The following is a 27,513-nucleotide window of genomic DNA, read 5'->3' on the forward strand; positions in this document are numbered from 1 at the left end:
AATACAATGAAGTATGAAGAGAGAAGGGCTTCTGTGGGGCAATAAATTTTTAAAATTATCAGTTAGGAAGTGCTAAATATCTACATATGAGAACCAGGGGTAGTGATTTCCATTTAAAAGCAAACAGTGGGGGCGCCTGGGTGGCTCAGTTGTTAAGCCTCTGCCTTTGGCTGAGGTCATGATCCCAGAGTCCTGGGATCGAGTCCCACATCGGGCTCCCTGCTCAGCGGGAAGCCTGCTTCTCCCTCTCCCACTCCCCCTGCTTGTGTTCCCTCTCTCTCTGTGTCTCTCTCTGTCAAATAAATAAATAAAATCTTTAAATAAATAAATAAATAAAATAAAATAAAATAAAAGCAAACAGTGTTTTAGGCATTAAGCAACTACATGTCCTGAAACCGTTAGGCCAGACATCCATAGAGCAATGCTGACTGTAAGGCATGTGACACCAGTTCTTGCCTTCCTCACTTAAAATATTTTTTAGAATGAAATCTACTTTTAAAAGATTATATTTTTAAGTAATCTCTACATCCAACATGGGGCTCGAACTCACAACCCCAAGATCAAGAGTTGTGTGCTCCACCAACCACCAACGGAGCCTCGATGAAATCTACTTTTAATCAACATTCTTCTTGTAGCATTTAAGTTCTATGCTCCCTTCTCCCCAACCAGGGCAGTTCTGTTTGGGCCTATTGTATTCAGTGGATCCCTGGGTAAGCTTCTGTTTTATTCAAGAATTCTATAGCTGAGGGGCGCCTGGCTGGCTCATTCTGTAGAGGCTGTAACTCCTGATCTCCAGGTGGTGAGTTCCAACACACCACTTTGGGCATAGAGCTTACTAAAAAAAAAAAAAAAAGAATTCTGCAGCTGAAAAGATTGAAAACCACTGGACTAAGATATATGTTAAGTTTCAGTGGCGCTTGCTTGGCCCTGTGATTATCCATATATTTTGCATACAGCAAGGATTCTCAACCAAGACACTACCAACACGTTAGGCTGGATAGGTCTTTGATGTGAGGGCCGTCCTGTGCACTGTAGGATGTTTTGCAGCACCTGGCCTTTACCCACTATATGCCAGTAGCATCCCTCCCAAATTCTCCAATCAAGACCATCAAAACTGTCTCCAGACACTGCCAAATATTCCCTGGGGGGCAAAATCCTCCCTTCCCAGTTGAGAACTGTTAATGCAGAGGATGTATAGGCCCACTTCTTAGCTCAGACCCCAATTTGTTTGTGGTCTGTTGCTGTTTTATACCAGCTTCTCCTTTCTCTTCTACTACTATGGTGATGTTAAACATAAGCTAACACTATGTTCTTGGTAAATTCTTTTTTATGAGTAGGAAGAGAAAAGAAGCAGGCTAGAGATCCTAACACAAATACGGGTATTTGCCTATAACACTTATAAATTCATAGTTGAAAAAGGTTGCTTGGTTACTTGAAATACAATGTATAAGAAGTTTCTAGGTACTAGCTTAGGCATTTCAATGCCTGCACATAAAATCTATTTGTCTGGACATGTGTATTAAAAAAAAAATGGGGTGCCTGGCTGGTTCAGTTGGTAGATCATGCAACTCTTATTCCCAGGGTCCTAAATTCAAGCCCCACATTGGGCATAGAGCTTACTTTGATTGATGATTGATTGATTGACTGATTGATTAGCGGGGCTATATATATGGTACTCAAGGTGAATAACTTTCATAAACAAGATGGGTGAATGTAAAAATTAATATACCATTAGTCTCAGATAAACGGAAGAAAAAGACATTTTGAATGAATACTACAATAGTGAGAAATCACTGTAGGAGGAAAGGAAAACATAGCTTTGGAATGGGATCAATTTGCATTTGAATCTTAACTCCATCTGCTTTACTTTCTGATCTTGGCTAAAATATGTAATCTGTTGGAGCCCAGAAAAAAGGGGGGGAAAGCCTCCTTTATTTTTTGTCTTGCATTGCTTGAGGAAGGAGATAATCTCTTAACTATCTGCATTTCCAGTCTAGCTGGAAAATAATGTCAATAAATGAATTTTAAGTAGAAAATGTCAGGACTCCTTTCTTCTTTAAGAGCTACACAAATCATTTAATATGTATAAGATCTCTCGCTTTTCCAATAATTCAGCTCCACGCTAAAGGTTATTTACAGGATTCCTGAATGACTTGGGACTGACCAAGCATAGTAATGAATGCTTTTATTTATCTTTGGGTTTCTTTTTCAAAAGTCAACACCAGGGCCCTTGAAAAATGAAGTTTTATACAAAAAGATTTAGAGTCATTCTGATCCACAATTCTTACATATATAAGTAACCTTTAAGTCTAATAACGATTAAATTAAACCATGTAGGGGTCCAGGAGATGGTGGCACCATAGCAGCCCTGCACAAAGGGATTAGAAGGGACTCCCCTTGAGATCCAAAGACATAAGCCAAAATGACTGGGATCCTACTACAGACTAGCCTGACCTCTGATTAAGTGGCAGGGCATAAAACAAGCTGGTGGCTCACCTCAGCTCTTGTACAGAGAAGAGAAGCTGTGAAAAGCTGGGCATTATCTTCACAAGCCTTTCACTTTATTTCTATAAAGATCTGATGATTTGAGTATTCAATGATATTTAAAACTACCTTATATCCAAGGGTGGTACCAGGATCACACTGTTTACATAGCACCAATGGATGACCTGCCTTCTTACCCCTTCCCTCTCACGACCATCATCCCATCCCCCTCTAGCAAATACATAGTTTTCAGCTCTTCCAGCTCCAGTTAGGACATCTTTTCCAAAAAGTCTCTGGACGTGTTTTCAGTAATGGGGAGAAAGTGTTATAAAGAAAATGATTAAAAATATCCTGTAGCATGTCACCTCACTGAAAAGGAAACATGAAACATTTTCTGCCAAGTACAAACACGATACAATTTTTGCTTCCATGGTCAAAACAGACAACATGGAAGGATTTAGATGTCTAATTCTTTTTTGGGTCTAACATTTGGGATTAAATCACAGGGGCAATGGAAATTTGCTAATCATCTGTGGTTTTGATGATTACAAGCCTAACGAATAAGATAAAAGAGCTTCAATTTTCCCAATATTCAGAATATTACTTCATTCCAAAAGAAATGTCACCTATAAATAGCCCCTGCTCCTCTTACGTTTTATGTTCTGTTGAACTTTTCCTTATGTACATCATTTGGCTACATGATCTGTGGCAAGAGACAGCTAGACAAGTAAAATACTCAACATTTTAATCAATGACAATATTCAGTGTCAAAGAAAACTTCTCATACAAATCCTGACAAAGGACAAACTTAACTTCTAAGCAAGATTTGCTTGAGTAAAACATTCAAAGCTTCTAAACAAGTCATGTTACCATCAGCATCTTTCATCAATGCACTTAAATCCCTTACAATGTTAGTAACGTCTTAATATGCAAAGAATGCAATGTGGATATAGGTGAGTTATACTTTCTATGACACTCCCAATCCTGGATCAGAGTTTGAAAGCTAAGGCTTTCCAAAATGCCTAATGTGCCATGTGTTCAGTGTAATGTGAAATTCATGATATTCTAGGCCAGGAAGGTGATGTCCTCAGTAACATGTTGAGACCTTGGTTTAACTAGCAGTTTTCCTTTCACCACGACCAAGTGGGATTTATTCCTGGGCTGCAAGGTTGGTTCAACATCCGCAAATCAACCAATGTGATATAATACATTAATAAAAGAAAGAACAAGAACCATAGGATCCTCTCAAGAGATGCAGAAAAAGCATTTGACAAAGTATAGCATCCTTTCTTTTTTTCTTTTTCTTTTTTTTTTAGTACAGCATCCTTTCTTGACTCAAACTCTTCACAGTGTAGGGATAGAGGGTACATACCTCAATATCATAAAAGCCATCTAGGAAAAACTCACAGCGAATATCATTCTCAATGGGGAAAAACTGAGAGCTATTCCCCTAAGGTCAGGAACATGACAGCGATGTCCACTATCACCACTGCTATTCAACATAGTACTAGAAGTCCTAGCCACAGCAATCAGACAACAAAAAGAAATAAAAGGCATCTGAAACGGCAAAGAAGAAGTGAAACTCTCACTTTTTGCAGATGATATGATACTTTATGTGGAAAAACCAAAAGACTCCACCCCAAAACTGCCAGAACTCATAGAGGAATTTAGTAAGTGGCAGGAAATAAAATCAATACACAGAGGGCACCTGGGTGGCTCAGTTGTTAAGCATCTGCCTTCAGCTCAGGTCATGATCCCAGGGTCCTGGGATACCGCCCCGCATCGGGCTCCCTGCTCGGCGGGAAGCCTGCTTTCCCTCCCTCACTCCCCCTGCTTGTGTTCCCTCTCTCGCTCTGTCTCTCTCTGTCAAATAAATAAATAAAATCTTGGGGTGCCTGGGTGGCTCAGTCATTAAGCATCTGCCTTCAGCTTGGGTCATGATCCCAGGGTACTGGGATCGAGCCCTGCATCGGGCTCCCTGCTCGGCGGGAAGCCTGCTTCTCCCTCTCCCTCTCCCACTCCCCTTGCTTATGTTCCCTCTCTTGGTGTGTCTCTCTCTGTCAAATAAATAAAATCTTTAATTAATAAATAAATAAATAATAAATAAATAAATAAATCTTAAAAAGGATGTGGTATATACATAAAATGGAATATTATGCAGCCATCAAAAAATGAAATCTTGCCATCTGTAATGACGTGGATGGAACTACAGCGTATTATGCTAAGCGAAATAAGTCAATCTGAGAAAGACAAGTATCATATGATCTCACTGATACAATGAATTTGAGAAACAAGACAGAGGATCATAGGGGAAAGGAGGGAAAAATGAAACAAGATGAAACTGAAGAGGGAGACAAACCATAAGAGACTCTTAATCTCAGGAAACAAACTGAGGGTTGCTGGAATGGACGGGGGTGGGAGGGATGGGGTGGCTGGGTGATGGACATTGGGGAGGGTAAGTACTATGGTGAGCGCTGTGTATTGTGTAAGACTGATGAATCATAGACCTGTACCTCTGAAATAAATAATACATTATATGTTAAAAAAAGAAAGAAAATAGTAAGAAGGGAAAAATGAAGGGGGGGAAATCAGAGGGGGAGATGAACCATGAGAGACTATGGACTCTGAGAAACAAACTGAGGGTTTTAGCGGGGGGGGTGTGGGGGGATGGGTTAGCCTGGTGACGGGTATTAAGGAGGGCATGTATTGAATGGAGCACTGGGAGTTATATGCCAACAATGAATCATGGAACACTACATCAAAAACTAATGATGTAATGTATGGTGACTAACATAAAATAAAATAAAATTTAAAAAATACATTATATGTTAATAAAAAAATTTAAAAAAAAACCTAGCAGTTTCTTGATCTCTCATGAATAATCATTTGTTCTACATTAGCTTGGGCTTCTTTATTCCTAAAGATCTTCCTTTAGGCTTGAATGTCTTGTTATCTGTAATTGGGAATTTGTACAATATTAAGTTTCCTTCATTTTGCACCCATCGTGAGCTATTCTGCGGCTAACCTCATCTGCCTTAGGGTGATGGGGAATAGCAGCTCCTGAGGCTTCATTTCCTTGACCTACCTGAAGTTTCTCAAAGAGCTCTGGGTCACTGTACTACCAAAGGTAGTGGCAATATTATCATGAGCTTTCCTGACTCCAAGGACTTCAATGACTCCAAGACAGGACAGAGTTGCTGACCTTTGAGTCTAAGATGTCCACATCCAACCATTCTTTTTCTTTTTTAAGAGTTTTTTAAAATTTTTGAATATATTTATTTTGAGTAATTCCTGCACCCAACATGGGGCTTGAACTCATGACCCCGAGATCAAGAGTCCCATGCTCTTCTGACTGAGCCAGCCAGGCACCCAAAGTTATACCAACATTTAGAGAGAAAACGCTTTTTTAAAAAGATTTTTATTTTTTAGGGAGTCTCTACACCCAACATGGGGCTCTAACTCACAACCTCAAGATCAAGAGTTGCATTCTCCACCAACTGAGCCAGCCAGGTGCCCCTAGAAAGCTACAAATAATATAATAGGCCTATAAACTAAAACTACATGGCTTATATATAGCATAACCAGCTACAGAGAATACAGCAGAAAACACAGTTAATTCGTTCAGGGAAATCTAGCCTTGGATAGCACCAACAGTTGCCAAACTTCCCTACTGCTAATTTGGGCCAACGAGCATAAAACTCATCAGATTTGTTTAAAAGTATCTTCTTTTGCGAGGAAATGCTAAAGAATATGAAAAAAAGACTAAAAAGGGGCACCTGGGTGGCTCAGTTGGTTAAGCATCTGCCTTCAGCTCACTCAGGTCATGATCTTAGGATCAGGCTTTCTGCTCAGCAGGGAGTCTGCTTCTCCCTCTCCCTCTGCCCCACCCCCTGCTTGTGCTCTTTGTCTCTCTCACCCCTGCTCTCTCTCTCTCTCTCTGACACATAAATAAAATCTTAAAAACAAAATAAAGAATGGGATGGGAAAGGATGAATCCATTTTATAAAGCAGGAATCAGTATGTAAGATGAAATTCTACATGGGAGAATGGGATTTTTTTCTCCATCTACCTTAATATTTAGTTGGATGCAATTTTGAGTATCAGGGAATGAAATAATAAACTATTATACATATATTATTGGTAAGATAATTAAGAAACATAACTCACCATTTTTTAGGCTTTGACAACGGTTTATATTTGCTATATTTTACACGCCATTCAAGAACTTCTTTACAGTGCTGACAAACTCCATCATGAAGCTTTGCATTAATTTTCTTAAAAACAAACAGAAAAGCAAAGTAAGAATTTCACCTGTGAACCAGCATTGCAAACCCTATGAAAAAGGCACATGAGAAATTTAAGTTTTTTTAAATAGTAACCTAAATTTAATCTGCACAACATTTTATGATACACCATGTATTTTTATGTGTATTGCTCAAGTTGGTTCTTTACAAAGGCAAAGTCTTAACTAGGTGTAGCTCAGAATCATCCAAGAAACTTTTTAACCTCTTGGCAGGAATATTTTAGAAAGCCCTTCCCATTGATTCTGATGTGTACAAATGTTAAAACTCAAATTTGTACAGTCAAGATATGTGCCTTTTACGGTATGTAGGTTATACCTCAAAAATGCAATAATAAAGAAGAAAACGTTCTTATATTTTAAGACTACTGTTTCCAACAATTCAAATCTTACCAAATGAGAAATAAGAAAATACACTAAGAAATTATAGTCCTAAATTGTCAGTGTGTAAGGGAGAGCAGAGACCATGACACCTAAGAAAGAAGTGTCAGGGAAAAGCAGCTGGAAGCACAAAGGCATTTATTCTTCAATTTACTACTTTTCTAGTCTCAAGTAAAGAAGAAATGTTCTAGAAAAGTTGCCTTGCTAATCTGACTTCTTCAAAATAGAAAATAAATGTGTGCATGGGAATATCTGTGGTGGGAAAGGGCTTTATGGGGGAAAAAACACCCCATATTTATTATGATTTTCTTCTCAGAACGTGTTGGGAAATTAGGAGGATGAAAAAAATTTAAATGTATCATGTGTTCTCCCCAACACTTTTACATTCTATAATATATTCATGTGATTCAGGACCCAGACTATTTATTTGCACTAAGTACTCTGAGAATTCTCTAACTTACTTTGGCTGTGGAAGCCTGGCGTTTGCCTATTGTTGGAATAATGAGTAGAGGACATTTTATGTTTTCTTTGCTTCCTTTGTTTCCTTTTTTAATTTCTCAAGAAGAGAAAGAAAAGGATCACAAAAGATGCAGATTCTTTGGGAGGTTATCTGATGCTAAGTTAAAAGCACGATGTTTAAAGATCATTTGAAAAAAAAAAAAAAACCCAAAACTTTGGAACAGTGCTTTATATTCTTTAAAGTTCTAAAGAAGGTAAAATAATTTGACAAAACATTTACTCATAGAGAAAATATTTCAAGGGTCTTTACAAAAGCCACAAATTAAGCTGTGAATACATTATGTTTGATTTTATCACTATGGTGAAAAACATACTGTTACTTAGGAATTGTGTATGGGTATTCCTTTCTCCCTGCCCTAGATGGAGAATCCCTGGAAAAATAAATTCCACACGACACTATATTCCTTGCTACTAACTGTTGCCAGAAAGAAGGGAATCTGTGTCCAATACCAAACTCCTCTTCTCATCAAACTTGATACATAGCTATCTCACATAAGACTTGCTAAGAAATACCCAGAACTAAAATTCACATTTCATCATTTGTTCTCACTGCCATCTGTTGCCTAGAGTATCCTACAAAAAGCATTACTTTATATTTTCCTAACTCTAACAGTAATGGAAACAAACAAATGACTTGAACTATGATTACAATATGAATGTGATATGAACTTTCTTAATAGAATATTCTTAGAAGGCAAAACATTTTGTTACTTGCAGTTTTATTACATATAACACATTCTGCGTGTTAACTGGGAAGCATTATTTGGTTTCTTTCTGTTTCTGTATCCAATTTCTGACCAGTTCATCTTGATTTACAAAGCTGCACATAGCTTGGAAACTGGTTTCTTCAGGGTGGATCGGACAATGGAACAAAACAGGTCTTTGTGGAAACTTGTCCTATGAGTGATGTGTGAAACAGTATAAATGGAGATGTTGTAGAAAGTTCACATAACTAACAGGCACTACTACAGAACTGAACTTGATTTTCATGTGTTAAGAAATGAATGAGAGTAAGAATGAAAATGAATGGTACTTTCACTTGAAAAGAGTTGCAAAAAGAAAGAAAACTGTGCACCTTGTCTTACTGTATTTTGGCAAACTAGAAAAAGTGAATTCCAAGTGATGTAAGCAATGAAAGCTAAACCCTAGTTCTAGAATCATTCTGCCCGGAGCAAAGGAGATGGCAATCTTACCTTTCTCACAGCTATGTTTACAACTAACCCTGTTTTAGCAATTAATTTTAGCATAATCCTCCTGGTAGAAAGCATAAGTTATTAAGGTTAAGATTTAAGCATGTCCAAATATAAAATCAAAACTTAGTTTTATAAGTACAAAAAAGCCTTTAAAGATCATTTTGTTTAAGAAGCTACTTTCCAGACCTTTAAAGGGAAAAAACTTCAGAGACAATTCCACTGAACTTAGGAATCTTAGCTAAAGAAGAAAATCTTATTTATAAATTGAACACTTTCTTTTAAGTTAGAATAAACTTAGGGTGTATGAAAAGACACTCTCACTTAATATATATGCAAAGTCTGAGCCATCATTGATTCATACAACATATTTTATAGTAAATGTTGTTATTCCTCCTGTAAACATTCTGTTGTCAGACAAGGCATCTTTTAAAATGTGATACAGCAAGCTCAAGAAGAAATTAGATGAGGACTTTACCACCCAAGAGGCAAACTGCAAATATAATATCTGAATCAAGAGGCTGATACTGAAAAATACTTTATAAAATATAAAGTATCCTTTAACAGAAGGAAGATACTATTATGGGGGAAAGAAATTTGAATACCACTCAAGAACAACTAATAATTTTTCATTAGGATTTTTTTGGTACATATTTCTTTCAGAAATGCTAATAGTAAACAATGGCATATTCTACTTCCCTTCATTAATTGAAAAAAAAAGAATTAAAAAACTAAAGTCAAGGAAAATGCCAATTCTAACTGCTGCTAAAAATCCATATCCAAGAAATGGCCTTGTTCTCTCCCCTGCATTACCCCTTCCCCCAAAATAAGGTTTTCGTGCTAATATAGCTACAATAGTATTACTCCAGAAAATACGATTTTTATATCCTATTTATAATTAAAGGTACATATTTTTTAAATTTTCTATTAATATCCCCTTATTCTAAATTTGGTTAGAGGATAAAGGATCTCTAGATTTGGGAGCAAGAACTTATATGATTAATAATAATAACATTAAAAATCTGTCTTTTTTTAAGATTTTATTTATTTATTCATTTATTTGAGAGAGAGAGAGAGAGAAACAGCATGAGAGGGGAGACGGTCAGAGGGAGAAGCAGGCTCCCCACTGAGCTGGGAGCCTGATGTGGGACTTGATCCCAGGACTCCGGGATCATGACCTGAGCCAAAGGTAGTCGCTTAACCCACTGAGCCACCCAGGCGCCCCCAAAATCTTTTAGGTTGTGACTTTCAAATCATAAACTATTTTGTTTTAAATCCTTTTAATATGGCCAGAACATGGTTGGGCATAAAGTATCTTCAAAATCAATACAACCGAGACACATGGGTGGCTCAGTCAGTTAAGCATCTGCCTTTGGCTAAGGTCATGATCCCGGGGTCCTGGGATGGAGCCCCGTGTCTGGCTCCCGGCTCAGCAAGGAACCTGCTTCTCCCTCTGCCTGTCACTCCCCCAGCTTGTGCTCCCTCTCTGACAAATAAATAAATAAAACCTTTAAAAAAAAAACAAAATCAATACAACCAAAAACAGATGAGGGAATCATATTTAAGGGAAAATGAAGGTAGGCAGGGAAAATGATGAAGCATTCAGGAGTGCAGCTGGAAAGTGTACTTGCTAGAGATGGACCACGAGTGAAATACAAGCTTTCTAAGCAGCCAGTAAAACATGAGCTCCATTCCCTTACCTGATTCAATGCCTGTAACATGCCCAAAATCCAGTTTCTTGGAAGTAGTACAACTATTCTGGTTACTGAAACCCAAAGTCTGGTCTTTCCCTGAAAGGACCCCATATGATACAGTAAGCCATGCTCTCAACAACACCCTTACAATATAAAGCATTTCACAGAGCTGTTTTCTACCAGGGTTCTCCAAGTAGTCTGGTGTTACATAATGTGAAACACAGTTTGGTAAAAGTTGTTCTCAGGGGTACAATGTAGGTACAGATGCCTGATATTAATAGGATCTACAGGAATGCACCACATATAATAAGGTCATCATAAGTAGTATTCCTCTTAACCGAGTTCTAAAAACATCCACCTCTATTATGAAAAATTTCAAACATGCAGAAAGAAGTTAAAACAATACTAATGCATAGCCATATACACATTATCTAGAAACAACTCTTAACATTTTTTTTGTAAGATTTTATTTATTTATTTGAGAGAGAGAATGAGATAGAGAGAGAGCATGAGAGGGGGGAGGGTCCGAGGGAGAAGCAGACTCCCCGCTGAGCAGGGAGCCCGATGCGGGACTCGATCCCAGGACTCCAGGATCATGACCTGAGCCGAAGGCAGTCGCCCAACCAACTGAGCCACTCGGCGCCCCAACTCTTAACATTTTTTAACCCGTTTTCTATGTGTGTGTACACTTAAACTAAGCTGCAGACATTGGGTGCTTTATCTCTTAATCATATATAATCCTAGAAATACTTTCTCTTAATTAACCACACTACTGTTACACTTCAGAAAAAATGAAAAATAACTCTCTACGTCATTGAATGTAGCCAGTCTACACTGAAATTTCCTCACCTGCTCCCTGCCCTCTAAATCAGTATTCAAGTACTATTCAATGGTTATCTCTCTTCTGTTCTAAAAGGATTTCTTTTTTTTTTCTTTTTTTTTAAGAGACAGAGAGCAAGGGGGAGGGGCAGAGGGGAAGGAGAGAGAGAGAATCTTAAGCAGGCTTCATGCCCAGCACAAAGCCCAATGACAGAGGGCTCGATCTCACAACCCTAAGATCATGACCTGAGCCAAAATCAAGAGTCAGACACTTAACTGACTGAGACACCCAGGCGTCCCAGGATTTCCCTCTTTTATCCTCTACTGCACTAATATTTTTGAAAATAGCAGGCAAGTGGTCTTTGAAAACATCCCACATTCTGGGTATGTCTGATCGTTTATTCACAGTGTAATTTAACTCATTGCTTTATCTATCATAGTTCCATAAAATGGAAGTTAGGTTTAAAGGTTTGCTTAGATCCCAGTGTAACATTTTTTGATAAGAGTAGTTCATATTTGCTGCTGCTGCACACTTCATATTACTCCCCCACAGAAGGCACAAAATGTCCAGTTCTCACCTAGTCAGGGATATGAAATTTGATTTGGTTAAGATGGTGACTCCTCTGATCTCCTCCCATTATAAAGATTACCAATAACCTATGTGGGTCATGCCAATATACTGTTCCACAATACATTTCATCTCATGGTTTAGTACCCATTCAAGACCCTTTGCCTGAATCCATCATTTTATTTTATCTATTCACTTATTTATTTGGTAAGTTAAGTAAGTAAGCTCTACGCCTAATGCAGGGCTTGAACTCACAACTCTGGTATCAGGGGTCGCATGCTCTACTGACTGAGCCAGCCAGGTACTCCTGAATCAATCATTGTAAATGTTAACTCTATCATTCTTTGTACATTCACTAAATTTTTAAAAAAGGTTCCTAGCTGGGGGGTACCTGGGTGGCTCAGTCAGTTGAGTGTCCCGCTCTTGATTTCAGCTCAGGGCATGAGATAGAGCCGCACGTTGGGCTCTGTGCTCAGTGTGGAGTCTGCTTGAGAGTCTCTATTTCCCTCTCCCTCTCCCCCCACTTGCACTAAATAAATAAATAAATAAATAAATAAATAAAATCTTAAAAAAAAAAAAGTTACCAGCTGGGGGTGCCTGGCTGGCTCAGTCAGAAGGACATGTGACTCTTGATCCCAGGGTCATGAGTTGGAGCCCCACACTGAGTGTAGAGATTACAAAAATAACTAAGTAAACTTAAAAAAATAATTAAAAAAATAAGAATAAAATGGTTACCAGCTGAAGTCAGTTTTGAGGTACAATGCATATATTATATACACATATAATAAAATTTGCCCATTTTAGACGTACAGTTGTATGAATCTGACAACCAAAATATAGAATATTTTCATTACTCTAAAAGGTTGTCTCATGGCCCTTTGTTGTCAATTCCTTCTACCAGTCCCCAGGCAATGCTGATTTTTTTTTAAGATTTTATTTATTTATTTGACAGAGAGAGACACAGCAAGAGAGGGAACACAAGCAGGGGGAGCAGGAGAGGGAGAAGCAGGCTTCCCACGGAGCAGGGAGCCCGATGTTCCTATTTTGCCTTTTTTAGAATGTCATATAAATGGAATATGGATAAAGTATACAGCTATTTGCAGAGCTCATGCCTTTTTATTGGTGAATGGCACTCCATTGTACAGATGTGCTATAATAACATTTATTCATTCAGCATTTGAAGGGCATTCTGAGTTGTTTCTAGTTTGGGGTAGTAATATTTGCATATGAGTTTTTGTGTAGACATTTTTTATTTATTTTAGGTTAATACCTAAGAATAATATTGTTGGATTGTGTAACAATTTTTTTTTGCTTTAAATTTTTATTTATTTATTTATTTGAGAGAGAGCACATTCCTTCATAAGCAGGGGGAGGGGCAAAGGAAGACAGAGCGAGAATTTCAAGCAGACTCTGCACTGAGCATGGAGCCTGATGCAGGGCTCAATTTCATTACCCTAACTAAGATCATGAGCTGAACTGAAGAGTCAAAAGCCTACCCAAGCTGTCCCTGTGACAATTTTTTGCTTAACTTTTTTTCTTCTTTTTTTATTAAGATTTTATTTATTTATTTGACAGAGAGAGACACAGTGAGAGAAGGAACACAAGCAAAGGGGGAGTGGGAGAGGGAGAAACGGGCCTCCCACCGAGCAGGGAGCCCAATGTGGGGCTCGATCCCAGGACCCTGGGATCATGACCTGAGCCAAAGGCAGATGCCCAATGACTAAGTCACCTAGGCACCCCTCTTTTTGTTGTTTTTTTTTTAAGATTTATTTATTTGAGAGAGAGAACATGAGCACGAGCAAGGGGTGGGGCAGAGGGAGAGAATCTCAAGCCGACTCCCTGCTGAGCACGGAGCCAGACACAGAGCTCCATTCCAGAGCCCAAGACCATGACCTGAGCTGAAACCAAGGGTTGGATGCTCAGCCTACCTAGCCACCAAGGTGCCCCTCTGCTTAATTTTATAAGAAATCAATGCTTTTTCGGGGCACCCGGGTGGCTCATTCGGTTAAGTGTCTGCCTTCGGCTCAAGTCATTTTACCACGATCCTAGGATCAAGTCCCGCATCAGGCTTCCTGCTCAACGGGAAGCCTGCTTCTTCTCCTTCTCCCTCTGCTGCTCCCTGTACTTGTGCTCTCTCTCTCTCAAATAGATAAATAAAATCTTAAAAAAAAAACAACTAATACTTTTTCAGTGGCTATACCATTTTCCATTTCCACTAACCATGTATAAAGATCCAGTTTTTCCACATCATTTCTAGTGCTTGAAATTGTAAACATTTTTTATTTTAGCCATTAGAATAAGTGTATAATATTATCTCATTATGGTTTTAATTTGCATCTCCTTAATAATTAATAATGTTGAGCATCTTTTCATGTGCTTACTTGCCATCATGTATTTTCCTTAGTGTCTGTTCAAATCTTTTGCCTATTGTTTTCAACTGAGTTGTTCATTTTCTAATTACTAAGATATGAGGAGGGTTCTGTATATACTCTTGATAATGTGTTTTGCAAATATATTCTACCAATCTGTGTTTTATTTTCATTATCTTTTTTCATTATCTTAACAGTGCTTTTCTAAGAGAAGAATTCTGTAATTTCAATGAAGAACAACTCATTTTTATAGAAAGACACGTAGAGCTTACTTATTCAATTTTTTTTATAGACCTTGCATTTTGTGTCAAACCTAAGAAGTCTTTGAAGAATCATGAAGATGTTCACCTATATTTTTGACTAGAAGTTCAGTAATTTTAGGTTTTACATTAAATCTATGATCCATTTTGAATTAATTTTTCTACATGGTGCAAAACACTAGTAAAGGTTCATTTTAAATTAAATATGGGAGACGCCTGGGTGGCTCGTCAGTTAAGTGGCTGCCTTTGGCTCAGGTCATGATCCCAGGGTCCTGGGATCAAGTTCTGCCTGCCACTCCCTCTGCCTGTGCACGCACTCTCTCTCTCTCTCTCTCTCTCTGTCAAATAAATAAGATCTTTTAAAAAAATTTAAAAAAAATTAAATATGGACGTCCATGTTCCAACACCACTACACTGCATTTGTATCCTTGTCAAACATTTAGTATGTGTGCATCCATTCTATCACATTAATCTGTAGTACTCTTTCATCCATACCACCTTGTCTTGATTAGTGTTGCTTTACGGTCTTGAAATTAGTACTGTGCATCCTCCAACTCTGTTCTTTTTCCAAATTGTTTTGACTATTCTAGTTCCTTTGCTTTTCCATAAACATTTTGGTTTGTTGATTTCGATAAAAAAGCTATGATTGTGATTAGGATTACACTGAAACTATGAATAACACTGGGGGAGAACTGACATCTCAACAGCATTGAATCTTCCAAACAATGAGCCCTACATTCCTGAGATAAGCCCCACTTGTCTGTGATGTATTGTATTTTTATTTATTGGTGAATACAATATGCTAATATTTTGTTGAAATTTTTGTGTCTAAATTCAATGAGAGATTTTGGCCCATAGTTGTTCCGGTTTTCTCTTACAATGCCTTTCTCTAGCATTGGTGTCTAATTCAGTTGCTAGAGAATCACGTGCAAGGGTTAAAAAGACTTAAAATAGGAATAAAGACTTTATGTATCTTAGAAGAAGAAGAGAGTATTAAAAATCTTGTAGAATAAGCTCAAATCCTATTTTTAAATGTTAAAAGTACATTTACATGTTTAAAAGTATTTTACAGAACACTTTTAGGACTCAACTTTTCAAGTGCATAAATATGAAATGGGACAGAGGAGAAGACAGAGTTCAAACTTTACATGGAAATCCCTTTTGTATTCTGTCCAGCAGTCTATAACTTTGTTCATCTTCTTACTGCTTAGTTTTGCAACTACAGTGGTTCTTTCCCTTTAATACTTTTCCCTACTGTGTATTAACAATGCTATACTAGATTATACGGTTTTCTTAGGATAGGAATTACCTCTGCAGATGAAAAATAACTTTAATGATCAATTTTATAGATTTAAAACAGTATGAGTATATCTAAATATTCATATTAGAGAAATGTTATAATACAGATAAAGAAAAAAAGACAAGTCCATCACTCAGATTCTATAATTTCCAGCCTTTTAAGTATATTTATAAAACTTTGCGGTTTTTTTCTGTACATGTTGTTTTATAACTTGTCATTATTTTTTTTCATATTAATATATATTTTGAAAGCTTGTTTTTATTGACTGCAGTATATTCTCTCAGAGTAGTATGGTCACTTACCTAACCTATTTCTTATTATTTGACAATTTGGTTGTCTCCAATTCCTGACTGAATAGAGATACAGATATGTAAATATTTTTTAAAGTAACCTCTACGCCAATGTGGGGCTTGAACTCATGACCCCAAGATCAAGAATTGCATGCTCTACCAACTGAGCCAGCCAGGCTCCCTTGAATATGCATATTTTTTAACGTATTATTTTATAAACATCAGGAAATGTCTAATGAACTTGCAAATTCTCATCACATTATATTTACACATAAATTCTGGTCCCATTTCAACAAAAGAGTGAAAATAACAGGAATTTTATCAGAGGTAAAAACTCACAGTAAAGAATAACTGTCCCTTATTTTTTTAATATATGTATATTTAACTTTTATTTTAAGTAGGCTTCACACTCAACATGAGGCTTGAACTCACTACCCCAAGATCAAGAGTCACCACTCCATCAACTGAGCCAGCGGGGTGTCCCTAATTGTCCCTTTCTTGAATCAAGTATATAATTACATGGATATTGAAGCAAATGTTCCTAATATTGCCTATAAAAATTTGCTTTGCCTTTTTATCCAGATGGTTAAGATTTTAAAAAGAATAGAAAACACTGCCATTTTTCTTTTCAAAAAGGGAATTAAAAAATACTCTTGTGGGCTGCCTGGGTGGCTCAATCGGTTAAGCATCTGCCTTCCGCTCAGGTTATAATCCCAGGGTCCTAGGACTGAGTCCTGCATCCGGCTCCTTGCTCAGGGGGGAGTCTGCTTCTCCCTCTCCCTCTGGTGCTCCCCCTGCTTGTGCTTTCTCTCACTTTCTCTCCTGCTCTCTGTCCCACTCTGTCAAATAAATAAATAAAACCTTAAAAAAAAATACTCTTGCTATAATCAACTTAATATCACATTTAGACACCACTAATAAATATGTCATCCAGGATATCAATACTGAGTTCTAGTGACTTCAAACTTTCAAATCTACAAACTTCTTTTAGTGTGATAAAGAAGTAGTAAGTTCGAATGTGCACTACTCTCAGAAATACCTTATTTGGATTAAGTCACTGAGTCTTACTATTTTTATGTATTTTATTATTTCACAAAATGAGCTGGTCATATAAATAGCCTAGAAATACTTTTGAAGTGCATTCTGATAGTAAAACTGGTTTTACTGTCATTTAAGGAAAAATATAAAAGTTACTATAGGCTTACTTCTTTTTAGGAAATCATTTGTCTAATATAACTAATTATAGATTAGCTACCAACATTTACGATTTTTCACAAAAAATTCAGGACAAGTCTCCTTTAAGTAAAATAGTACTCTAGGGTTCTAAAATACTTTACATACATACATATAGCAAATACACAAATATTTGAGTTACCAATATTTGATTTTTTACTATATAAAATTCTAACTAAAAGATACCTAAAGCAAGGGGCGCCTGGCTGGCTTAGTCAGAAGAGCGAGCAACTCTTAATCTTAGGATCATGAGTTTGAGCCACATACTGGGTGTAGAAATTACTAAAAAAAGTAAATTAAAAAAAAAAACACACACACTAAAAAAAAAACCCAAAACCAAAACAGCAAAAAACAAAAGAAAAAGAAAAAGAAAAGGAGAAAAAAAATAGGGGCACCTGGGTGGCTCAGTAAGTTGAGTTTCTGACTCTTGATTTCAGCTCAGGTCATGAGCTCTGGGTAGGGCTTCGCACTGGACATAGAGCGCACTTGGGATTCTCTCCCTCCCTCTGTCCTTCCCTCCCCTCATGCGCACACATTCACATGCTCTATCTTTCAAAAACCAAACCAAAACCAAACCAAACCAAACAAAAAGATACCTAAAGCATAAAGTGGGGTATATTTCTACTACAAGCTAAAATAATTAATTTTCTTCCCCAAAGTCTACTCCATCTTCCTCCCATTCACTCTATATTAATCACAAGTCCTTAAAGAATCAATACCAAACTGAGAGAAGTGAAAATATACACGAGAAATACTCAAACTGGGGAGCCTGGGTGGCTCAGTCGTTAAGCATCTGCCTTCAGCTCAGGTCAAGATCCCAGGGTCCTGGGATCAAGCCCTGCATCAGGCTCCCTGCTCCGTGGGAAGCCTGCTTCTCCCTCTCCCACTCCCCCTGCTTGTGTTCCCTCTCTTGCTGTCTCTCTCTGTCAAATAAATAAAATCTTAAAAAAAGAAAGAAATACTCAAACTGGTCCTCTTACTCAATAAACTTACAATATAAGCTTTTTATAGTCAAGAAATAATATTTGAGTCCCTTTCCCACTTTGTTACTGCTGGAATCTTTAACAAGTGACATCTGCGAAAATAAACAATTCCATTTTCATCCAAACACTGAATATAAAATGAGTCCGGATCATCCCAAACAGAGGCCTATTCTCTCAATAAGTGGCTAGAGCTATTGTCCGTTGGAATTATACAGAGAAGGCCTGTGTACAAACTACCCAAGCTAGCTACTGATTTATTTCAGCAGGCAAGCAAACTACCCAGATTTTCACTGACAAACCTTAATGCAAACAGACACTTAAGTGGAGTCACACCTGCTTACAGACAGAAACATGCTGTTGCAATATCTTCCGGCAGTTAGAGAAACCTATCTTAAAAAGCATTTTTCCCAAAGTATATTTACTCATTTACTCTAAGAAAAATTAAAATAAGTTAGTGCTGTGCATTTTAACAAGCAAATATTTCTACAAGATACTAACAACCAAAACTGCATTGTTAAACTGATCAATGACATCTTTTTATTTTTTAAGATTTTATTTATTTATTTGAGAGAAAGTGAGCGAGCAGGGGGGAGGGGCAGAGGGAGAGGGAGAAGGAGACTTCCTGCTGAGCAGGGAGCCCCATGCAGGACTTGATCCCGGGATGCTGGTATCATGACCTATGCAGAAGGCAGATGCTTATCTGACTGAGCCACCCAGGCACCCCTCAATCACAGCTTTAAAAAGGTGTAGTCAACAACAACAAAAGAGTTGTTGCAACTCTTTGCAACAAAGAGTACTCTGGCATGAAGATTTTTAATTCTGTCCATTTTGTTCAAAAAGGCACAATTTGGGAGGACATGTTACAATGTTAAAAAAATATTTTTATGGAAGGACCCACAACACAATGCTAAAAACAAATGATAAGCAGAACATTAGAATAATCTCCCAGCAACAAAAGAGATTTTGCCTTCTAATTAAAACGTGGGCACTTAATATTTTAAGATGATGTGATGCCAATTATCTTTGAGCCATCTTCATTATTAAGTATGGGACATTTCTGGTAAATAAGTAACCCAAGAACAACTTCTCTAAATAGAAATAAATAGGGGCGCCTGGGTGGCTCAGTCGTTAAGCGTCTGCCTTCGGCTCAGGTCATGATCCCAGGGTTCTGGGGTCGAGCCCCGCATCGGGCTCCCTGCTCCGCGGGAAGCCTGCTTCTCCCTCTCCCACTTCCCCTGCTTGTGTTCCCTCTCTGGCTGTGTCTCCCTCTGTCAAATAAAAAAAAAAAAAAATCTTTATAAATAAATAAATAAATAGAAATAAATAGCCTTACTATCAGAGCAGTTCTATGGGAAGTAAGTCTCTTCTTCCTCAAAATTTTGCTATAAATGATCAAAATGTCAATGGTTTTATCTAAAAATAATTTTTGTCTTTCCTGAAAAAAAGACCTTACAAAGTAGGATCATAACCCCAACTCCATTTGCTCCTTCTCAAGATCCTTTGCTGAGGCTTCTTCCTCTGATTACCCCTTAAAAATATCCATTCCCTAATATTTATTTAGTCATCCATTCATGCATTCACTCACTCACTCATTTTGTCTCTGTCTCTTCAACCAAGGTGCCTGCTCAGTGCTCCTTTCTTTCCACATTATGTATTTACTCTTGGTCAGCTGAACCTGTAACCACAGCCTCAACAAGGAACTCAATGAAGATTATAACCAAACCTATGTCCCTAGTCCTACTGTCTCTCTGGCAGTCCTGATATTTCAGACTGCATGCACAATATTCACATTCCTCCTCATGCAAATCCTTGAAATACCTCAAATTCATGGACTAAAAAACAATCACTATCTTAGCAATAAAATCTGTTTCTCCTTTGTTCCAAACTTCATCTTTAGAAAGTCTTCTTATAGGCACAGGTACAAAAATCTCAGGTCACCTTAGACTTCTCGCTCTCCTTTTCAATGCCAATACTGACAGAATCAATTTTTCCACAATGTCCCCATGTCTTCTACTTTATATCCCCTCACTTCCTTGTATCAGGTCCTTATTTCTGATCTGCATTACTGAAGTAGCATCCCAAATGAAGATGGATGGGGTGTGAGGAACATAGAGAAGGGGAGACCAAGCCACCAACACTTAACGTTTCAATAGACATCTCTCCATAACTCTCCTCTAGTCAGAAACCTACACTCTTTTTTTTTTTTTTTAAGATTTTATTTATTTATCCGACAGGGAGAGACAAGCAAGAGAGAGAACAGGCTGGGAGCCCAATGCGGGGCTCAATTCCAGGACCTTGGGACCATGACCTGAGCCGAAGGCAGACGTGTAATGACTGAGCCACCCAGGCACCCCAGAAACCTACACATTTTAAGGCACTCCTAAGACTGATATTCAGAACTCTCTGCAATTTGGTCCCTACTTTTCTTTCTGGTCCTATCTCCTGTTTTTGCTCCCTATGCATTTAAGCACTCCTAAGTAAACCAATCTGGTAGTACAGAAACTGCACTGTGCCTCTTCTGTCTTTGTTCTGCCTGCACCACATCTCCTTTTGCTCAGTATATGCATACTGAAGTTTAATTCTTCGTTCACATTCCAGCTTTGCTTTCCAAGCAATCACCCCAGATCCACTGTACTATCTCCCACCTCATTCAATTCAGAATATGTACACAACACTTACAATGGCTGGGCCATATGAGATATTAGAGATGCAAGGTTAAAAAAAGAGCGAGGTAAGGTCCTTGCCTTTGAGCAAGTAAGCAGGCAAATGAAAGAGTTTTGACGCTGGGGAAATTGCTTTGAGATCATCCTCTACCTAACAAAGTCCAGTACACAGGGAAGACCTTGTGGAAGCATGAGAAAGCATATGGTCCTTCTGGGAAACTGCAAACACAACAGCTGAACAATACGGTGTGACGAGAAGGAGAGGAATGAGCTAAACTGTAAGAGGAATTGCCTGCTAAGTTAAAGAATTTCGACTCTTAAATAGGGAAGGAACCCCCTTAAATAGGGATTGGACAGGATCCTAAGGTGTAATTAAAGACAAGACTGGAGGGAAGTATGGAGATCAGTAAGGAAGTTGCTACAGTCACCTAGAATTATATACTAAAACACTAAATTTGGCTGTAGTAGTAGGGATAGAGATGGGCACAGGCATGGGAGGCAATAAAGACACAGAAATGATCTGGATTCAGTAAAGAAAACAGATGACTACAAGAGAGTTGGAGCAAAGCCAAAACTCCAAGGGAAGAGTGACTTTTAAGCCAGTTCTCAAACTCCAGGGTACATAAGACCCAACTGGAAAACATATTTAAAAATCGTATTTCCAGGGGCACCTAGCTGGCTTAGTCAGAAGAGCATGTGACTCTAGATCTCGGAGTTGTGAGTTTGAGCCCCACGTTGGGGTGTAGAGATTACTAAAAATAAATAAACTTTAATAAATAAATAAATTATTTAAATTAAATTAAAATCAGATTTCCAGGCCCCACTCCCTGAGATTTTGATTTTGTAACTCAGGAGCTGTTGCACGGATTATGCTTTGAGAACCTGTGGTTGAAGGATGGGGGTATGCTCTGGAGCAAGAAGGAGCTCAGACAGGGTGGGCTTCTGGAAAGACAACCCCTCCCACCTTCCCAAGGTAGACCTAAATGTGCAAACAGAGAGTATGATCCTTGGAAAGCTAGTCACATAGACTAACGCATCAAATATGGGGGAAGGTAATTACCAGAATAGTCTCAGGTGTGGTTTGAGGACCATGTACATTGGAATTGCCTGTGAGGCTTGTTAAGAATGATGATTCCTGGACTCAACCTAAGAACTACTGATTGAGAATTTCTGGCAACTGGGATTCTGCACCTTACACAAGCTTTCCAGATGACCCTTAAGCATGCCAAAGTTTAAGAACTGCTGTCGTAGGCAGCAGAAGTAGACATTTCTAGAAAGAAGAGTATATTCCCTACCTCACCTCTGCTACTGAAAGTACTACTACAAAGGAGGTGATATACTTTTCCTCAGAAAGAAAGTTATGATTATTACAATTGAAACACCATTAGTGTCGGTAAGAAATGATGATGATAATAAATGACATTTATATACTGTCTTCTGCTTAAAACTCCATATTTACAGCTAAGTTATAACGTCTTCACAATTACCTTGGGGGATAAATAGTATTATTCCTACTTTATAGATGAAACAAATCTGGACAGGTTTAATAATCTAACTACAGTTGCACAGAATACAACCAGGACTCAAGACCAAGGCCTCTGACTCCAAATACCATATTCTGCCCCAGTATTCCATATTGCCTCTCTTTCAGGAATTAAATCTCAGTCTGATTCCTACTTTCACCACTGAGAGCATCACTTCATTGGGAAGATGCACTCTGATTTCCAACCAAGTGAATGAAAGAAATATTTGAAACATATAATGATACAACTAGCCTCCTTGTTTTCTAGAATAATGTATCAAATATCTAAATCACCAGAAAGACCTCAGAACTGACAGGAAAAGCTATGTTAGAGACATAAATCAGGAATCCAGAAAAGCTATTAAGAAGCTTTCCTAAATTTTATATCAAAAGACATCACCCCAAAATGTAATTTATCCTCAATTCTCACTCATGTATAATGTCCTTTAATTCAGATGTGGTTCACAATGATACAACACTGTACAGAAACTGTTTTCTACCCTGATTTCCTCATAGTCAGGAAAAATAGAATTTATATCAGTAGTTTCTAACCTTCATTCCTATTCCTGGGATTTAAGCCAAATCTAAACATGTTGAAAATTAGGAAATCATTTCTTCTTTGTTCTTCCCTATTTTTCCAGTTTTATTGAGAAATAACTGACATACATCACTGTGTAAGCTTAAGGCATAAGGAATGATCGTTTGATTAACATATATTGTGAAATAATTATCACAATAGATTCCACTACTATCCATCTTCTCATTTAGATATAATAAAAAGAAGAAAGGGGAAAAAAATCATTAGTTTTAACCCTGCCTTAGTCATAGAATCAAATGGCAAACCAAATCTCAAATAGTTAGGGAATCTAAAATTAAAGACATGCTGGGAAATCAGGCTTTTTCTAGATCAGTGATTCTCAACCTTCCTTTCTGCCTCTACTGTTCACATCCCTGTGTTAATCTCATCATCACATACAGGAAATGTCCTTTAAAAAAAAAATTTTTTTTAAGCAATCTCGACACCCAACGTGGGGCTCGAACTCAAAACCCCGAGATCAAAGGTCACACGCTCTTTCAACTGGGCCAGCCAGGCAGCCCAATACAGGAAATGTCTTTTTTAATAGAGATTTTATTTATTTACTTGAGAGAGAGCACACAAGCAAGGAGAGGGGTAGAGGGAGAGGGAGAAGAGACTCCCCACTGAGCAGGGAGCCTGACACGGGGTTCCATCCTAGGACCCTGGGATCCTGACCTGAGGCGAACGCTGACACTTAACCAACTGAGCCACCCAGGCACCCCAGGAAATGTCTTAATTAACAAGAGTAACGAGTATTTGGGGAAGGACAGGGAAGAGAGATCCGGAGACACTGTCTCCTAACACAGAATGTCTCTATCAAAATTAAAGGAGGTAAAGTTTCTATCTTCTCAAGAGAGCTTCTACTGTACTTATCATTTAACTCTCTGCCTGGTTGTTTACAGTTCCTAGTCAATATTCTTTCGCTTATTCAAGTCCATGAGTGCAAGGGACATGTCTGTACTTTGTTCAGGTGTCTGGACAAAAGCATACTTAGGGAAGTGTTATTTGTTTACACGGTTTATTATAAAACAGGTATTTTTGGTGTTCACTATAAAAATAATACCAAACTAATTTTTACAAAGAAGACTGCTATCGTAAACCTATAAACCGCATGTCTAATCCTTTATAAAAATTCTCTCTGCTGCTATTCTTAGAACATTCCTGTGGCTAGGGCAAGCATAATTATCTTCATTTTGCAGATGAGAAACCTAAGGCTCAGAGAATTAAGAGATTTGCTTGAGGTCACACAATTAATCAGAAGCAGCAGAGGCAGAACCCATAAAAAGATGCCTTTTAGTTTAGGGCATTCTACTAAAGTTATAAGTAGAAAGTGTTCCCCTACAGCTTTCAAGGTTTTCTAAATATTAAAAGAAAAAAAAATTGCAGAGTATACATTTCAATTTGTACTCTGTTTGGACTAAAATTCTAACACTGGTACCTTGTTTTGCAAATAGGGCCAAACCTGCCGGCCTATTTGTAAGGTAACCTTGCAGTATTATACATTATTTGTTTAAAAAAACACAAAATAAAATTCCAAAGTTAAGAAAAACTCATTTAGGAGAGAAAATATTATCTTTGCTAGGCAATGTTCTAAAAGAGGAGGATTTACTTTCTACCATGCTCCTCAGAGATTTTCAATGCAAAGACCTAAATTCAATTCAAAGACCTAAACAATAAATGGTAACTAAGTGGTGAGCCAAATGGACTATGTATGATTGGAATGCAAAAAGCCTATTCAAGCAGCAACTGTGTAGTGTCATGAGGCAACACACGTTTTTATAAGCACTCATTAACAGTTAGTCACAATATGAGATCTTGTTCAACTGGTATGGTATGCCCCAAGTTAGTGATCTTAAATGAGACAAAAATGACTCATCATTGTTTAACGTGTATTAAACAAAAAAGGATAATATTCATTTCCTCTTAATAGAATATTTTAGGATTTTATGGATTAACTCCTTCAAGCATAATAAGTGGTAAGTAATGTCCACAAACCAAATGATTTTACCTCTTAAAATAAATCAATATTGTAAGTCATTTACTTGGAGGAAGATATACGAGGACAATTACCATATTGAAGCTAGTTAACTTCTTCAAAGTTAGTCACCTTGTTCAGGTCATACTAACATGTCATAACAATAATCAGTATATGCTGAAAATTGATTCAGAAGCTAAGTCACTTAAGGAAAATATTAGGTTTGTGCCATGATTCATTCTGTTCAGAGTTCAGTATTCACTTATGACTTACCTAACTTGAGTGGAGAACATTTTCTCATTTTTTTTAAGATATTTATTTATTTATTTGAGAGAAAGAGCATGGGGGGGGGGGTCAGAGGGAGAAGCAGACTCCCTGCCAAGCAGGGAGCCCGATGTGGGACTCGATCCTAGGACTCCAGGATCATGACCTGAGCCGAAGGCAGGCATTTAACCAACTGAGCCACCCAGGTGCCCGATTTTCTCATTCTTAAAAGGAAAACAAAGATGTTTTTGATGACAAGGATATAAAAAGCTAAGGGATAAAATTAAGGTGTATCCTGAATGAAAGATGCAAATCACCTGTAACAAAACACTACTACATTTTATTTCTATAGATTTTTAAAAATCTGAATCTGTCCTTTAATGCTTCTCATTTTCTTCTCACATTATCCCTGTGTATAAGCAAGAAGGTGGTATTGTTATTTATTGTTATCCTAATTTACAGAGTTGATATAACTTACCTATGGTTATAGAGTGACTCAGTAGCCACACCAAGAGTCTGAAAAGTCTATGGTGCTGCCCTGACTCCAAGCTTAGGACTTCTTCCAACATGTCAAACTATAAAATGTGTCATGGATTAGAATTAAATATAGCATGCATTATGATTATCTCTCTGCTGCCTCTAGGAACAATCCAAAAAAGTATGAGCTCACATGTACTCAGCACTATGCCAGGCATCTCAAGGATTCAGAAGATTTATGATGTACAGTCCCTTCCACACGGTGCTTAACATTTGGTCGGGGAGACAAAAATGATGGGCATGAAGTAAATCTGAAGAGTGAACAATATTTATTAAGAGTTAAAATGGTGTTTAAAATAAGAGATTGGCTGGCATCTTCCAACCGAGCTTTTGGAAAGACTAGGATTGAGGGGGAGTCAGTAGCGATCCAGTGCTAATGAGAGACTTGCAGATTTAAAAACACTATCATTTCATTTAGCCCCAACCCAATGGGACAAAGTGAGGGAGTCATGTATCTGCTAAATATGACAAATTTGCAAAGGTGTCACAGAGTATTGCATTTTAGGTCTTCGAAGACCATTTATCCTAAGTAAGTCCTTAAAAGGTATCAGATGAGAAAAAGAAAAAAAAAAAGCGGGGCACCTGGATGTTTCTGTCTGTTAAGCATCAGACTCGTGATTTTGGCTCAGGTCGTGATCTGGGGATTGTAGGATCAGCCCCACAGAGGGCTCTCGGTGATCAATGTGGAATCTGATTGACCATCTCCGTGCCCCCCCCCCACTGCTTGTGAGCTCTCTCTCAAATAAATAAATAAAATCTTTAAAAAAAAAGGTATCAGATCAAAGTCTAAGGTAATACACAGTCTTAATTTAAAGCAACAGCAAGCAACCCATCTTCCTTCCTTGTACTTCTACCGCCCATGTATTAAAACCAGAAATGTGCTTCTGGCACAAGCAGGAGCAGGAGAGACTATGCGCAGATATGCACACAGGCCATTGGGTTTCAGCCTTTCCTAAATCGTGTATAACCTGATAATGGAATATTAAGTCACCTAGAGAATAAGATGTTCAAATATCTGCTTCTACAGAGAGGAGCAATCCCATCTTTTTTTTTTAAGATTTTATTTTTTAAATAATTTCTACACCCAACATGGGGCTTGGAGCTCAAGAGTTACATGCTCTACCAACTGAGCTAGCCAGGTGCCACCAAATCCCACATTTTTTTTTATTAACATATAATGTATTCTTTCAGGGGTACAGGTCCGTGATTCATCACTCTTACACAATTCTCAGCGCTCACCATAGCACATAAAATCAGTATCACTATCAAAGTTGTAAACTCTGAGTGCCTATTATTTGTTCATATGATCCAGTACTGAAAATGCGGGACTTGGATCAAAAGATGAATGGATAAAGAAGATGTGGTATATATATACAATGGAATATTATGCAGCCATCAAAAAATGAAATCTTGCCGAGGCGCCTGGGTGGCTCAGTCGGTTGAGTGGTTGCCTTCGGCTCAGGTCATGATCCCAGGGTCCTGGAATCGAGCCCCACATCGGGCTCCCTGCTCAGCAGAGAGCTTGCTTCTCCCTCTCCCTCTGCCTGCCGCTCTGCCTACTTGTGCTCTCTCTCTGTCAAATAAA

At 37.9% G+C, this 27,513-nt stretch overlaps 1 protein-coding gene across 1 annotated transcript in view; it reads right to left on the reverse strand.

Annotated features, from left to right (window-relative positions):
* CUNH9orf85 (chromosome unknown C9orf85 homolog) overlaps window positions 1–27,513 on the reverse strand; it is a 71,154-nt gene that overhangs the window by 27,115 nt on the left and 16,526 nt on the right. Inside the window, exon 2 of the mRNA XM_025891621.2 lies at window positions 6,652–6,758. Coding sequence (XP_025747406.1) covers window positions 6,652–6,758 — 107 coding nt within the window. The remainder of the gene's footprint in view (window positions 1–6,651; window positions 6,759–27,513) is intronic.

The sequence above is a fragment of the Callorhinus ursinus genome, unplaced genomic scaffold (assembly GCF_003265705.2).
Source record: "Callorhinus ursinus isolate GAN/ISIS: 27379988/994484 unplaced genomic scaffold, GSC_fseal_2.0 scaffold28, whole genome shotgun sequence".
NCBI lineage: Eukaryota > Metazoa > Chordata > Mammalia > Carnivora > Otariidae > Callorhinus > Callorhinus ursinus.